At 40.6% G+C, this 17,179-nt stretch overlaps 1 protein-coding gene across 1 annotated transcript in view; it reads left to right on the top strand.

The window, feature by feature from the left end:
• The first annotated feature begins 553 nt into the window (after positions 1–553).
• The window catches only part of TDRD3 (tudor domain containing 3), a 110,455-nt gene continuing 93,829 nt past the window's right edge, over positions 554–17,179 (top strand). The window contains exon 1 of the mRNA XM_069802600.1: positions 554–763. Within this exon, the coding sequence (XP_069658701.1) occupies positions 723–763 (41 nt within the window). The 5' untranslated portion in view covers positions 554–722. The remainder of the gene's footprint in view (positions 764–17,179) is intronic.

Raw genomic sequence — 17,179 nt, 5'->3', positions numbered from 1 at the left:
GAACGGGGAGGACAGCACTCCCAGCCCGCGCATTACTGGTGCCCGAGGTAACTGGGCACTTTCACAACAGCAGTAACGAAACAGCGCTACTCTTATAATGAAGTGTAATTCCCATTAAAAAGGCAGACCACAAAAATGGACGTCCATGTCAGCGCCCAGCATTTTAGGGCAAAGCGTTAAAGAAAAAGATAAAGACATTAAAGAACCAGAGGAACAGCCTTGCGCACCCTGTCACTCTAAAGGCTCAACCCCCCTCCGCACCACCCTGAGGGCCCGGAGAAGACCTTCCCTACACAACCCCACGAGCGGTAACGTCGCTTGGCGATGAAACGCCTCTAAAATGAGGCTCTCCCCGCTACTCCAAGGCGGCAGGCCCCTCAGAGGGCTGCGGGAGCCCCCCGCGGCGGCCGGGCAGGGCCCTCAGGCCTGCCCTTCTCCGCCATGGCGCCGACGGCGGCCGCTTCCCCCCCGGCGGCAGCGCGCCCGACGTCGCGGGCTTTATTCGTCCCTGCCTGCGCCGCCGCCGCTCCTCCCGCCCCTCCTCCCTCCCTCCCTCCCGCGGCGGAGCGCTGGCCGGGCCGGGCGCCCCGAGGGGCGGGGGAACGAGCGGGCCCCGCTGTCCCTCCCTCCCTCCGAGCGCCGGGGCTCCCCCGCAGCGCCCGGCGGTCCCCCCCGCCTGCCCGGCCCCGAGCTCTGTGGGTAGAGCGGCGGCAGGAGGCGCCATGGCCGACAGGACGAGGGCGGCGCTCTCCGAGTCGGGCTGGTAAGTGGGGCGGCCTCCTCGGCTGCACCGCGGCCTTCCCTCCCCGCGCGGCCTTCCCTCCCCGCCGCCGGGGCCGGGGCCGGGGCCGGGGCCGGACCGCCGCCCCCCTCCCCCGGGGGGGGAGCTGGCCACCGGCCGCCTTCGCGGGTGACTCCGAGCAGCGGCGTGGGGGGCCTGGGGGGTGTGTGTGTGTGTGTGTGTGTGTGTTCCTCTGCTCTGGAAGCCTGCAGCGGTGAGGGGACCTCCCCGCCCGACCGCCGGTGCCCGCGGGAAGGGGCTGGCCGCTGCCCCCCTCCCCGGTGCGCTCGGGGCCTGTGGCGGGCAGCAGCCCTCGGCCCCCCGTGGCGGCCCGGCGGAGGGAGAGGGGCGTCCCCCGGCCCCGCTCCCCGTGCTAGGCCGCCCGCCTGCCCGCCCTTCTGCCGTCGGCCTTTCCCCGAGGCCTGCCTCGGCGGGGTGTCGCGATAGCAAGCGCAGGGAGGCCTGGCGCTTGCCGATAGTTTTGTTGTTATAATGACACCGCGCTCGCTTTCAGCAAGGAAGATAAGATCGGAAAAGTGGAGCTAGAGTAGGGTAAATACCCACGCGTGAGGCTCGAAGCCAGGTACTCGTGTTCTCTCCTCGGTCCTAATCTCTGGGCACGGCGTACCTGTTTCGGAACAACGTGTTTCAATGAGTTGCGCTTTTCAAATACCAAGCGCAAACTCTGCATCTCGTTTGCTCGCCTGGAGGTGTTTTGGCACTGTTGACTGGAAGTTGATTTTTTTCTTTTTCAGTTGACCAAAGTAATTTGCTTATTAGTCAACACGTAGTCCTTTTTCCTTAAGTACATACAAGTCTTTCGCTAAAACGAAAGCTCAATGCTAACTACCAAAACACAAAGCAGCTTACTTTGGTTGTAATTGAGAAAAATTGCTCAAATTACCGGAAGCGTCGTTATTCCAATAGCATTTTGGGGATATTTCTATTCTGTTTTTTAACTTCATGGTTCTGGACTGTGATTTCATGTGCGGCTAAGTTGTAAAAGATTGAAACACATGTCATACGGTTTAGAATAGAACAGACTATTTCAGTTGGAAGGGACCTACAGCGATCATCTGGACCAGCTGCCTGACCAATTCAGGGCTGACCAAAAGTTAAAGCATGTTATTGAGGGTGTTGTCCAGCTGCCTCTTAAACACTGACAGGCTTGAGGCATCGACCACCTCTCTAGGAAGCCTGTTTTACTGTTTGACCACCCTCTGAGTACAGAAGTGCTTCCTAATCTCCAGTCTAAACCTCTCCTGGAGCAGCTTTGAACCATTCCCATGCGTCCTGTCACTGGATACCAGGGAGAAGAGCTCAGCAGCTCCCTCTCCACATCCTCTCCTCAGGAAGCTGTAAAGAGCAATGAGGTCGCCCCTCAGCTTCCTTTTCTCCAAACTAGAGAAGCCCAAAGTCCTTAGCCACTCCTCACAGGACGTTCCTTCTAGCCCCTTCACCACCTTTGTTGCCGCTTTCTGGACGCATTGAAGGACTTTCACATCTTTCTTAAATTGTGCACGCAGTACTCAAGGTGAGGCTGCACCAATGCTGAATGCAGTGGGATAATCACCTCTTTTGACCAGCTGGTTATACTGTGTTTGATAAACTAGCTTTTACAGTGTTACTTTGTGATAATACTAACCAAATTGAGAAAATTAGTGTCTTTAGGTCTGCTTCTTGGGTAAGTGCATCATGTTTCAAAAATACTGTTCTTAGCAGTTATAGAGTGCACAATCCTGTGATTCCTGGCTATCAGTGAATTGAAAGAATCATAACTTATTTATGTTAATTTTCATAACATTAGCTTATTCTAGTTACAGTTTTGACTGTAACTAGAAACTCACTCCCCCTCCTTTCTTACTCATTCCTCTCCAAAAAGGAGAAAGCTTTCCATAAAAGTAATTTTTATTTTCATAGTTTTGTTTTCTTGCTTTCTGTTGCATATTCAAAATTTTTATCACACACTTTTCAATTCTTAGTTGTTTTACTGCTTTGTCAGTTGAATGACTGCCATTGGCAAATGGCTTTCAGGTTTTGGCAGTACAAATACGAGGCGCCTCTGAAACGATCTGTTTTTCCACAGTATTTGGTGCTCTCCTTGGGGGCATATACTCTTGAATGGCTATAAATACTTGTTATTCTTGCAGCACTGCAGGTTGTGAGCCAAAGGCAGGGACTGAAAGATGAATGGGCAAGTAGTGGTCTGATTATCAGGTCCACTGGAATTATGCCTTGACCTGGTTGCATTGGGAAGGGTAGTATGCAGGAGGGGAAAATGACTGCATATACTTTTGAGGGATGTGAGGTGGAGTGGAAAAAGGAAATAGTGCTTCAGAAATCTTGTTTAGGTAAGTGTTTGTGCACTTTTAAAAAAATAATAACCTAGACAACCATGCTTTTAACTGTTTTGCTGTTGCTCTTATGCTTATGACTTTTCTCATCTTATTAGTAGATCTTAAAATTATTTAACACATGTATGAGAAAGCCTTCAGTGGTATTTAATGTAGTGTATTTCTGACTACGCTTGAGTACACTGGTGGTTAAACCATGTTCTGCACCAAATCGGTTGTTGCTGTCACCTCATTCCAAAATGGTACGTTTTCTAGTACAAAAACGAAGCTGAGTTTATACATTAAAATCTGTCCCCACTTCAACTGCAGAAGCACCCCTTGGCGTTTCAAACCAAGTAAGAAACTGTTGGTCTTCCACAGCTGCAAATCTGCTAGCTTGTGAGATACTGCCTGTACTGATAAGATTTTACTGTATCTTTCTTAAATCTTCAAAGGTAAGAAGAGTTAATATAGATGCTTGTTTATGTGAATTTCTCCATTTTTTTTTTATTTTTTATGATTCTGAATACAAAGTAATTTTTCTAGTAAAGCGGTAACACAGTGTAGTTAATATAGTATAGTAGTAATATATACATTTTTTTCCAGCTAGGTATTGTAAGAATTATCTGTTGTAAAACTGCCTGGAAATTCGTAATGTTTGCCTTTTAAGCTTGTTTCAGTATATCAATTATGTTTTTATCAGCTTTTGAAAGATGAAGTAGCCCTACCTAGTAAATGTAACAGTGGCAGCTAAAGCTGAGAATCTTTTTTTTTTTTTTTTTTTGGTGGTGGTGTTTTATGAAAATGGGTAAAAAGACCCCTGTAGTTTGTGTGCAGAATTGTAGTTTTTCTGAAGAGATGTCCTTGCAGCTGTCTTTGAAAGTATGCATTTTTTGAGGCTAGTTCTTTCCATTATGCACTACACTGTACCTTGGAATGAGATATTGGCTCCGACTTTGGAGATAAGGTGTGTTTGAATTACGTTGCAGTGAAAAAGACATTCTGTCTTGGAACAGAAGGTCTGTGTTAACTTTATGAGGAGGAAGGCTAAGGGGCAGAGAGAATTACCTTTTTGTATTGTTATAGTTACATTTGTGAATTCTGGAACCAACTTTCCAGTGTTACCATTAAAATATAGACCTTAATGGAACTTGAGTTATTGAATCCAGTTTTCTTGCTAGAAATGAAGTCCAGAAGGACTGCAGAATACATCCTCCTTACGTAAACAGTGAATCCCAGAACACTTCTCACTGGCTTGCAACAGAATGTTTTTGCTTTTTTGGAAGTTGCCCAGGTCGCATTTCACAAGAGAATATGACGAGCCAGGACCTCTTCAGTGTCCTAGGTCTTTGCAGAACTTGCAAATTTATTACATGGAAATGCCCATACATTGTCAGAAATGAACGATATGCCACGTCCTACAGCAGGTTTAGCCTGTGGTCCCACAGATCTTGGGTTTAGTGACTGATTGATCTCTGAATGTGGGAAAGCAAGACATGCAAACTGGATAACTAAAGAATTTCTTAGTACAACTAAATGTACATGTGAGTTCCTTGTCAAGTAGTACAGGCTTCTTAACTGCAGTGTGTGATGCCATAAAAATTAGTAAGTCTGTGGCAAAAATATATAGTCTTGTAAAAGTTAACATATTTTGATGATTATGTAAACAATGTTGTGACTATGAAGAATTATTCCCAGAGATGAAGAGGAATTGGAATTGTACTGGTATTTCAGCCAGTAATGTGCTGCATACTGGATAACTTTAGATTTAAGTTTTAAGATCTGTTTGAACTTGTTCTTTGTAGGACTGATCATGTGATGTGATCCAAGCTCTAAAACAAAAGCAGGTGCATGCCTGGAAATGCAGGGAAGTGCTCACGGCGTGAATCTAGCACCTTTCTAAGAGTGCAGCAGGAATTTGGCAAAGTAGTCAGTTCCAGGATCCTGTAAGGTGATCTGCTTTTGTTACATGTTCTTTTGCTGTTCCACTGAAACGTCTTTGGAAAACTTGGCTGAAATTGGTCCCTGCATATGGAGCAAGCCCAGGCTAGATACAAGATGTTCCTTAGACACAGGGATAACACAGTGATTCACAGGAGGGGTGCATGTGTTTTGAGGTTCTTGACAATCCTTTTGTGACATTGGTGATTTTCTGAGGTTTGGTTGGTACCGTGAAATCTCAAAGTGCCAGTACAAAACAAACTGCTGCACCATTGCATTTTTTGTTTGTTCAGGTGTATCCCTTACTGGCTAGTCTGGTTTGCATTCTTGCAGGATCACTAATAATGGGTAGTTAGAACCTGAATTCTTTATGTCATTTTCACTCTGGAGGAGCAGAAAAGGTCCAGCATTCTACCTTCTGTTAAGGGAAACAAGCCCAAGAAACTAATACCGATATTCTTTTTCTTTTTCTTTTTCTTTTTTTTAAAGATGATGCTAGGTGGTAAAAAATGACTGGTATCAGATGGAATTATCACAACTTTCACAAGAAACAGATTTAGGGCTATAATAAATAGTTAAAAAGGTGCAAAGAAGGATAGCTAAAATAAGGAGATGGAGGGAGGTAGGGGACTACTGTTTTTGAAACGCCTCAATTTACAGAAGAGAAAAATGAATGGGGAGAACTTAGTGATGTTTATGTAATCTGCAGGCAGTACGTAAGATGAAAGTAGAACTCTTACTCGCCAAATCCTGCTCACTGAATGCTGCAACACTAGAATTAGAGAGCACTTAACAAAGCTAGTAGCAGACTGGATTGAAAATGGGTAGAATATCTGACCAAGGTCCTCCATGAAATCTTTATTTGCCAAGGATAAAAGGTTATCCTGTGGATTAGTACAGTTGGTTAATAGACGAAAAACTAGATAAACCAATGATTGCTTCATGTTGGAAAAACATACCGGTAGATTTCTGGGACCTAGGGGTTCATTATATTAAAAAATAGTCTTAAGGAATGATAGTGTTGTGGCACCAGAGCAGTTTGTTGGTATATGAGGATCGGTAAAATCTAAACTGATTGGGTAGTTGCAGCAAAATCTTATGATACCATTGCCTAGTGCTTTCACATACAAACATAGTTCAGTTTTGGTGAATGCCAAATGATGCTCCTGTAGGGGAAAATAATGCAAGCCTATCTACGCAGTGATGAGCTCTAAATTTACTGATGTTACTTGGAGAAGGCCAGTGGTCAGAAAGCTGTTGGGAATTGTTCGCAAAGAAAGAAATAATTTTTAGGTCATTATGTATATCAATGGTGTGTCCAAATCATTAATGGTGTGCATTGACGTAATCGCCCCCGTACAGCAGAGGTTTCATAGACAGTGAAAAAGTGGGTGAAAGGTGTGGAAGAAGATCCTCTGTGCTGGGAATACTAAGATCTTTAGTCTGGAAAACAGAACAATAAGAGGAGAGGTGATAGAGGTCTATAAAATCCGTAGACCATACAGAAATGATGACTAAAAAGCAAGAATAGCTTTTTTTTTTTTTAAGACAAGAATTAGGCCACCCAGTGAATTAAACCTGCTACCTGATGAAAACTAAAGTAGCTTTTCAAGCAATGTGTAATTAAATTGTGGAGCTTAACTGCCACATGATATTGCGGAGCAGAAAAATATAAGTGGGTTAAAATTGTAGTTAGGCAAAGTCAGATAGGGATAGAGGCACTGAATACCTAACTTTACCGCAGAGTTGGACTACCAGCTCTAACATGGCTGAAAGCTAGGAATTATTCCAGACACTTCTAGATATTTGCTGTGTTTTACATTCTTTACCTGAATCATCTGCTTCTGTCCACCCTTGAAAAAAAGAGAGCTGTGTTAGACCTAGACTGTGTAAGTAAAAGCACCATTTATGTTCTTATTTTTACATTGTTAAGTAAGTGTCATCACGCTGTAGTTCTGAGGAAAGGATTTTCTCTTCGTTGGAGGTGGGGAAAAAGGGAGTGGGAATTTGTGGAGAGAAACGAAGGGGACTGTTGGAAACAGGACAGAAAAGACAAAGCAAGTGTGACAGTCCCCTGTGCACTCAGTCTCACCTGTGATTTCCACTGCCTTACTGCAACTCAGCCTCCAGGTTTTCAGTAGTTGCTGGGAGAGACTCTCCTTTTCTCACCTTGTTATGCCAGATCTCAAATTGATTTATGCATCATCTTTGGGGACACAGACTTCACCTGCTGGTTTCTCTTAATACTATGCTAGTAAGCTGAAGCACTAGTATAAGATGTCCTTGATTTATAGAATTGTTGCCACTTAGAGTGAAGTTGTTGCTACTGTGAGCCATTTACTCAACAAAAGAAAAAAGGAAAAAAAAAAGACAAAAGGAAAAAAGCTTAGTCTACTTGCAACACATTTACAGCAGGAAGTCCTTTAAATTGTTACAGACCCTTTTTTAACACCTGCCTTTTCAGTGACCATACTTTTCTTGATATAATGTGCCTCAGGTTGATTCTCTCCAATCAATGAGTTCTGTAAGAGTGTGTAGGCCTTCCATAGCTACTCTCCTTTTTGGAGTCTTTGGAGATTTCAGATGTATTGAGTCTTGTTTCAGAAGTTATTTCCTTAGCCTTTTATTTCATAGGCTTTGCTGTCTTTTTGAGATGCAAATACTTTATTAGGACAAGTGTAACTTAATGTGTTCGACTCAATGATGTAGTAGTTTCCTTCTTTCTGCCTCTTTTTGTCCCCATGGTCTTTGACTGACCTCGTGTTGAGCAGCGCATGTTATCTCTGAGATGGCAATGTCTGCTGAATTTCATAATGTTTTCTATCAATTTGTCTGTTGGTAAACTAACTGATATCATCACCTAAACACGGTGACTGGGTGGAGCTTATTACATGATTGCGATTGACTCTTTTGGGCTGATTTCCCTCCCACAAATGTTGCTTGTAGGTATACTGTAAGTGGACCATGTAAAAAGGTGATTTTGGTAGGGATTTGAGAGAAGGACTTGGGCAGGATGGTGTAGCAGCATGCTTTTTTATTATTTGCCTTTTCCAACAAACCCAAATGAACTTCCCAATGGAAGAGTGAGTTAATAAAAGCAGCAGTCTGTTTAGGAAGTCTGCATTTTCCTGATGATCAGTATCTCCTATAATTTGAGTAAAAGTAGGTGTGTTTTAAACTTGTATGTTCCTGGAGATTTAAATTATTAGTCAGAAAGCCTGTACCTTCTAGAAAGTGGACATTTGAGGCATTTGGAGTAGATGTTGGATATAGATGAACCTGGTCTCAGGAGAAAGCCATTTGCAAAGATTTTTGCATTCTGAAATCATGGTATGAGACTCTTGAGAGAGAGGGTTTTTTCTCTCTTCAGTCTGTGTGCTCACACTGCCCAGACCCTGAATCCCTGAGCAACAAGCTGGTGGAGGGTAGCTGGCAATTTTGGAGTGAGGTGCTGTTGTCATTCATACTGATAACAAACAGATATTCAGTAGATTTTTATATGTGCATGTTTTACAGAAGTGTCCCTGCTGGATAAAATACAGCTTAATGTAAGTAATACATGTAGGAGTATGCAGAAGTATGAAGCTGTCCTGAAGCTTAACTTAGAATTACACTTAGAAACATTGGATTTTTAATATCCTATAGATTAGTTAATTTTTTATAGATTGATTATTCTGTGATAGTCATAACAATATAATTAAAATAAATTTAAGACTGATTCTCCAAGCTCTGCATATTGTTCATCTTTTCAGTAGTAGTATGTTTTCTACTTCTTTAGAGCAAAATGAGGATATTTAATTCCAATAACAATTTTAATACAGCTAACGGAAAGAAGGAAAGGCTTTCTGGGGGATGAATGGTACGTGAATGTTTCTAACCACGTTTTATGTACTTAATGTACGGTTGTGAGGTGTCAGAATTTAGGAAGACTAGACAGCTCTAGGAGTGATGTACAACCTTTGAGAGCTGCTGTGCACATTTAAGGAAAAAGAAAGTTACTGGTTTAAATAATCTTTGTAACACTGGTGAGCAGTTGAAGCACGATGGGCATTCTTGCATTGGCATCATTTTAAGCCCTTCACTTTGAGAAATGTAGCATAGATATTTGAAATGGAAGTGATGGCATTAACTGACAGCAAGCAAAGGCTTACTCTGAGTTAGAGAACAGACTGCCAAAATTGCTTTTTTGACAGAGCACGCTGTCTGGGGAGTGTGGTCAAGACAGGCTTTTCCTTTCTTGTTGTCTCCTAGTGCTCCAAGAAAGGCTAGGAGCTTCTTGTGCTGTGTCATGTCTGAAAAAAAGCTGTTGAGGAAAGCCAGAGGAGAAAAAGCCATGTGTGTTCAGACAGCTTCAAGATACTCTCAGTGGCGTGGCAGCTGTGTCTTTGGCATGGCCCCAGCTTTAGAATATTTGTGTTCAGTTTAACGCTTTAGGGTGGCTGCCAATGTTTTTCTGGGGAAATGTGAGTGAGAAACAGTATTCACAACTTGCATCTGAGGGGGGGAAAAAAAAAAAAAAGAATTTCATTAGATGAAGAAAGAAAACCCTACTCGTTGTGACTTTTGTATGTCAAATTGCTGTGGCCTGTTACGAATCACGGAGTAACAAATCTTCTCAAGGAGCAAAGCACACAAGAGCTCTTGTCCAGTGTTTTCTGACTGCAGGGGCTGTTTCTAGCATCTGCTGTATTACAGCACTGCTGCTTGCTGAAAGCTTATCTTACCAAAGTTTGGAGTTAGTGAGGTTATCTTGGGCACATCTCTGTGTGTTACCTGGAAGAGTTTGACATTTTTGCGTTGCAGCTAGTGCTGCCGGATAGCAGTGTGTCTACTTATCACTAAATCTCTTCCATTTAGTAGTTGTAGAGACTCATGTTAACATTTTTTTTCAATCTGCTGAAGTTTCACTCTGTTATATTCTTTTACTGTTGAAAATACAGTATGTTGTTATCTCAATATTTAAATACTTATATAGATGTAAATCAGGATATACCATTAAAACACGGGCTAAAAGTGTATGCTATCCAGGACCCTTACCAAGTGCATTAATAATGTTATTTTCCCATTTTATGAAGATATGAAATCACTTATTTAGCTCTGACATTGATGGTAGCATACTGAATGGGGAAAATACAACTTTCAACAGCTAAATCATCTTGTTATGTAGTATTGCTTGACAGAATGATAGAAATAAAAATTACTATTTATTATGGAGCACATTTACACTTCTTTCTTTTGGTTGATGTTACTGTAATTAATGGTAGGTTCATTGTACACTGGGAGTGGGGGAGACTTTAAAAGGCATCAGGGCAGTTAAGTTTACTATGAGGTTCCAAGTACACACTTTTTTTATTTGTTAAACTGTGATCCTGTATCCAAGACAGTTTTAAATACGAAGCAGAGATGTTGAATTCTAAATTACTTTTTAGAATAGTAACAATAATGAAGCATTACATTTTTCAACTTCTTAGAACACTGTTTTATAGTTGAAAGTACTTGCAAGTGCTAAGGTTTTCATTTAGCTGTTATTTGGAGGAGAGTGTGAGGAGAAAAAGTCAGTGAAGGAGCTGAAGAGAGGGTGGGTAATTTTCAAGGGTCTGGTTCTGACTGTGCAGAGTAGTGATTTCTGAACAGCGTGTTTTGTTGAAGCAATGAGCTGCTTGGGAATGCTGAGAGGATCCGTATGTAAAAAATATGATCCATCAAGCTGCTTTTCTTTCAAAACAGAATGTATAATGAGCACAGTCATGATTTTTGATTTTAAAAACTTTTTCAGGGTTGTGTTTTTTAATTCAGATGTGACATAAGTATACATCTGTGTAATGCGTGTTATTGATAGACTTGAGAGTTGCCATTCAGCTAGTCTAAGAAACATTTTGGAGTTCTGCCTTGTGCTGAGTACTTGCCAAATTCCTCTGCAACTTTTCACTTGAGTGCTATCTGCAATGTTTGTTTGTAGCTATGAAAATCAAAGTAAATGAAGGAAGTGGATGCATCGATGTGTATACTTAATATTTTAAGCTAAACTAGTTTGGGTTTGTTTGATAGTTAAAATTGTTTTTCAATATGTAGCATATAATGATTTCAAACCGTTTTTGTGTGATTCAATAAAGTTAAGAATGTAATTTTTTTTTTTTTTTTTAATGGCTGGAGATGTGTCTCACTGTCAAATTGGCCTGAAACTTTTCTTGCATACATTTCAGAATTTCCTTTTGAAGGATTGGCTAAACTGGAGAAAATCCCTGTGGAATGAGCAAATGAGGGAACAAGAACTTGGAATGCTTTTTATGCTTGAGGTGTTGAATTTTGTTAATCTACCAAGTTTTCAACCTTGATAGATACCTATTACAGAATTTAATGATTGATGCTTATTATGATCTTGGACACTTATGCAAAAAGATTCTCCATTGTGTGGTTTTTGAGATGGAAAAAGATTTCCTTGGACAGTGCTGCTAAGGGTTTACCAGCTTGTAATGTTCTCTAAGTTTGGGAATGGGGAAGAGAAGGGAAGAGGAAATGTCTGTCTAATTTATTTACTCACTGTGTCTTCTGTTTTCTTAGTTTACATTTCAGTTCCTAACCCGACCAAGTCACTGTATGATAATAACATGAAGAAATGCAAAAACTTAGTTTATTCTAGAATAGTAATTCCTGTTATGTTCTAACTATCATCATATTTTCTTCCTGCTATTGCACTAGAGAGATGAACTTAGTGCTTTATAACTGCAGAATTCCACTCTTAAAATGTTTTCCAGTTTCTTCTTCAGGTTTGATTTTGTAATCTTTTTTTTTGTTTTGTGCAGAATAATTACTGTGTTACATTATTGTTTGATTCTTAAATTAATAACATAGTTATTACCACCTGTTAGATAAAAATTGACTTCCACCTTCTGCCCAGTTACTGGCTGACGAGAAGAAAGTAATTTTCTGTCAGATGAAATGTTTCTGTGACTGACTTAGGAAGGAGAGGAAGTGAAAGCTTGAGTTAGAGCATAATTGAAAAAAAGCAGGGAGAATAAAGACTGTATGTTGCTCTCCCGTTACACATCAGCTGGCTGGGAGGTCAGATGAATCTCTTGAGTGTTAGAACCCTTAATTTAAATCCTTTCTCTTCCTGAGCCTGCAATGCTAAAATACTAAATTGGAAATATTGATTAAACAATAGAATGTGAAAGTAAAGCCTAGTAGTTAAGGAACTACTTAAACACCTGATTTTTACCTGTTATTTCAAAGAATGTTTAAGTAAAACATAGCAAATGATGTTCCCTTTCGTGTCGTACCATGTTTCTTTTTTGTGCTTTGTTCATAGCAGTAGCAGTGAAGTGCAATGCAGGTTTTCTCTTGTGCAAACTGGTCTTTTAATTCTTACAAACTTAGGAAAAGTAGGGTCTTGGTTGCATGTTCAAACTGTACTTATGGATACCTGACTTGATTTTGCAGTAGTTTGGCTGATCACCTTCATATTTTTTACAGACCTATACTTGTCTCTAGGTCAGTGGTTGAATGTGTCTTCTGTAGCTCATGTGCAGCTGATGAACTGCAACTTGAAAATAATTCTTGGAAGCCCTTTAACAGGTGCAGTAGTATTTTTCAGTTTTAGAAATACATGAATCTCTGTAACTGTAGAGCTTTTCCAATAATTAATTGTAAATACATCTTAGTTTTAGTGTGTCTTCTTTTACATTGCACGAGTATGCATGCCTTCTCATTTCTTATTTTGAGTGGGTTTTTTCTGTAAATGTGCTATAAATCTAGTTCTAAATATCTTTAGAAATGGCTATTTTTAGCAAAAAGTAAAATAAAAAGAAACCTTTCAGTTCTGCAGGGTTGAAAATAACTTCTCCCTAAGCAGAAAAAATTGCTATTCTGGTTTAAAATTATGTAATCATAGTAATAGGGATGTGTGTATTTTAAGCATTGATGACAACGGCTGTAAAAGAAATTATTTTCTGCTTGGCATTTTCAGTTATATACTACTTTGTTTCAGTAATGAGTACTCATCTTTAATCCTTGTCTTCTGAGCAGGTTGTAACTTATTTTTTTGTTTCTTTTTGTCAATTTTGATGTGTAGGAGGGAAGGATGTGCATGGGGTTTCTTCAAAAGTTATCGGTTTTTTAGCTAGAGCTAAGAACCAATTCTGTAAGAACAGTACCCCCTACAGCAGCTATTCTTGGGGACTTTGTGTTGGTGATAACATTTGTGTTTAAATATTTCAAATAAAACTGCAGGCATTTGCTTAGCATCTTGCTTTGTGAGTCAGCAGACACTGGGGATGTTAAGCTTCTATTTTTTCTGAAATTAATATGAAGTATCTTGAAGCAGTAGTAGTCCAGGTCTTTGACACTGGTATGGAAGACATGCTTTAATAACAAAATAGCAATTAATAATGTTTCCAAGTTTCATTTTGTAGTTTTATGGTTCAGTGCTATTTCTGTGTGGTAATAAAGTGAGATTTTACAGCTTGAATTGAGCAATTATTAATAGTCTCCTTCATGAGTACAGTTGATAAGCTGAATTAGGTGATCAAAAATGATCACAATTATACTTGATCTACTAAAAATATAGCCTTTTGTTACTTACGTATGAATATTATATGTTACATATTCCAGTCTCAATAAGCTAACTTTTAAGTATCCTTACTGGAAAAAAATGCACAAAATGTTCTTTTGAGAAAGCATTTTTGGGAATTAATTCTTATAAAGATGACAGGTTTTGCTCTGGTTTGAGATACTCAAAATATAATTGAAAAAAAACCAATTTTGCTTGAACAACTTCTAGAGAGGCCATCCTAGTCCCAGCCCTTGCTCAAAGCAGGGCTAACTCCGACGTTAGAACAGCTTGCTGAAGCCCGTGTCTCATTGAGCTTTGAATATCTCCAAGGTGGCCTGCTCCAGTGCTTAGCCACTCTTCCGGAAAATTTTTCTCTCTGTTACGTCCAGTTGAGATTTCCCATGTTTCAGCCTGTGTCTCTTGCACTTTATCATTTCACTCCACGCCTCTCAGAACCGGCTTTGTCTCCTTAAACCACCTTCAGTTAGTGGGGTGAGGGGAGGGGAAGGAGTTCCTCCTTTGGCCTGCTCAGACATCAGACCTGACAAACCAAACGGTGCTCTCAGCATCTTCTCCTATGACATGGGTTCCAGCCCCCAAAATATCTTAGTGGCCTATCTTCAGTTTGTGGGTTTTCTCTCATAAAAGGGACCCCTGAAACTGGACATGGTGTTTTAGATGTGGCTTTACGCTGGGAGGAGGGGAATAATCATGTCTCTTGATTTGTTGGCTACAAAATTTTGCAGCCCAGTATGTCGTTAGTCTTTACCACTGTAGGGGCACGCTGGTTTGTGTTCACATTGTTCTTTGCCATGAACCCACGGAGCTGCTTTCTCTCCAGGCACTTCCAACCTCAGTGGTTGCAAGGCGTATGGCTTAGTGCTTTGAGTTCTGTGATGTTCCTTTTGGCCAAGGAATGGCTATGGTAGTGCTTCTTACATAGTTTGGTTTTGACTAGCATGTCATCCCCTGCACCCTACCTCCCCAAAAGAAAAAATGAAAATTAGTTCTGTTATTTTTTTCTTGATGACAAGTTGTTCATCTCTCTTAAACTGTGAAGTGCTTATGTTAATGTAATTTTGACATGCTTATGCTAGCACAAGCTATGGTGATGTGTAGTGAAAAAATGTAATGTACTATTTGATTATAGAAAATGTGATATATAGAAAGTAAGTACTTAATAAGAGCCATTACTAGAATGCCTTTTTTGGTCTGGCAGTTACTTAAACTTCTGATTTCTCAAATTTATGGAGCCTAACACAAAAGATGAAAGATCTCTTCATTTTATGCGGAAGTTGTATTTTGAGTTAACTTTGCTACAGGTCCAAGAAACTTAAATCATTCTGTTCCCCATACACATCTTTCCTTGCTCAGTGTCTACAGTGGATGATCTTGGGCTGTCCTTTGCTGTGTCGATCAAAGTTTCTGTCCCAGTACTGTGTCTCGAATCAAGTCCAATAACTGATGTCTGTAGGGAAGCCTGAGAGTGTGACAAATATGCAGAGATGATGTCTCGGAATGTTTCCCCAGCTTTTAACTATTGTTTTTTCAGCAATTTCCTCAGCTGGATGTTTTCTTTCTATTACATAGATGATGAATTTTGATGAATTTCTTCTGCATGGTTCTGTGCAAGGTTGTTGTTGGGTTTTTTTTTTGAACATATGTAAAATTTTAGCAGCTACAGAAGAGTGAATAACAGCTTTATATGCTTTATGAAGCACCCTTTTCCTAAGTTTGCCGAATTTCCCATTTGCTAATTTAGAGACAGTGAGTACCTAATACATTTTTATCTCTTAATGTCATTTGCAACCTTATAGATATGTTAAATCCCTTCTTCAGTCTTTTTCATGGTGAAGAAGCCTATTCTGTGTAGTTAATCTTCCAAAGAAAGGTGTTCTGTACGTTTGATCTGCTTTGTTACTGTCAGATAAAGAAGGTCAGACAGAAGATCCTGAAAGGAGGGAGAGTTTAGGAAAAGAAGGGATCTGATGAGCACAAGTAGAAAGAGGAAAATGAAGCGAGATACCTTGTAGGTGCCTATCCTTCAACCTCTGTCATTATAGAGGAGAGTACCAAATGACTGAGAAAATGTGACGTGATGCAGATGTGGGTATTGTTCACCCCCCTGCCCCCTCCCCCCAAATTAACAGCTTATTAAGCTAAATATAATGCATGATAAATTACATGCAAGTTTCAAAATTGCAAGTGTGTGGCCTTTGGGTAGTGCCTTGTAGCCTGTCATGTACTTGTGAGTTTGAATAGAAGAGGGTGTGAGAGTGTGAACAGTCAGTTGCAGTTATGAGTTGGGGCTTGACTTGCACAGGCTTCTGTGAGACTTGGTGACTGGATGTGGGTATGTTCCTATGTTGTCAAACATACAGAATAAAAAAGTTTAGCTTTGTCATGCCATCACTGTGAAGATGATAGACCTATTTTACTAATTGGCAGGTGAAGAAATGTCTTACCTCAGCTGGTTCTTGCTTGTCTGCCTGCATCCGTCGGAGTCCTGACTCCATCATACACTGTGAATTACATTTTTCTACAGAATGCAGATGTGTATTTCACTCTGTACTGTTCAGCTTAATATTACTTCCTAAATGTTGTGACACACACTTGATTTCACTATTCCTCAATTGGAATATTAGGGCGTAAACATTAAGTAACTTGCATTAAAGAAAGTAAGTAGTCCGATTTTGAGTCATAGCATTATATGATTACTTGACTCTATTGATGAAATGGAAAATAAGCTTTTCAGAGCTATGGAAATCTGAAAGTGTGGTTGTCTTCAGGCTTGTGCCCTCCGTTTCTAAAACTGAACTCATTATTGTAAACTTTCCCCTTTCACTCCCATGACCGCCTGCTGCAGTGCCCTCTCTAGTGCCTGTGTACTATCATGCCTTCATTTTCTTTTTGTGGTCTCTCCTACCCCAGAACGCATTTGGCTTCCTCTCATGTCCCTCTCTGTTTGGCAAGCACCAGCATGTGTTATGGCTGGTTTGGAGCTAGGCAAGTGCTTCAATTGACCAGTTGATTGCTGCTGCTTGAAATGGATGAGAGCCAAGTTCTGTTTCCCTTTTCCACAATGCAACTGTTAATTTGTATGTCTTGCTTCTACCCGGCAGCTGATTCCTGAGAAACTTAGAGGAACTCAGCGTCTTTGAGACCTCTGTTTCTCTGTCAAATTTGGCTGAAATTGGCCTGCGTGATTAGAATTCATCGTTGTGACAGGGCTGCTGGACAGACTGCATAATATATAATCATTGTTTTCTAAGGGTAATTGAATTCAGCTGCATTTTAAAAACTTGTGGATTTGTTCGCCAAAACAAAAATGAAGAAACTAGACTTCATGTGAAATGGTTTATCTATTTAATCTGTAAAGTGTTTGCTTTTTCCAAGTATTGAATACAAAAGGAGGGAGGAGAAATTTGGCAAAAGTGTCTGGCTCTTCCTTACACTCATTAGTTCAGCAGCTAGAGTGTTTCAGTATAGGTGAAATGGATACTAGTGCAGGCCCTGGGGATTTGAACCACGTATTCTGCCTCCTGCGGGAGAGTGCTTTGTTTGTGAATCTGT

This window comes from Haliaeetus albicilla, chromosome 15, assembly GCF_947461875.1.
Source record: "Haliaeetus albicilla chromosome 15, bHalAlb1.1, whole genome shotgun sequence".
Taxonomy (NCBI): domain Eukaryota; kingdom Metazoa; phylum Chordata; class Aves; order Accipitriformes; family Accipitridae; genus Haliaeetus; species Haliaeetus albicilla.
This window is presented reverse-complemented; position numbering and strand designations above follow the sequence as displayed.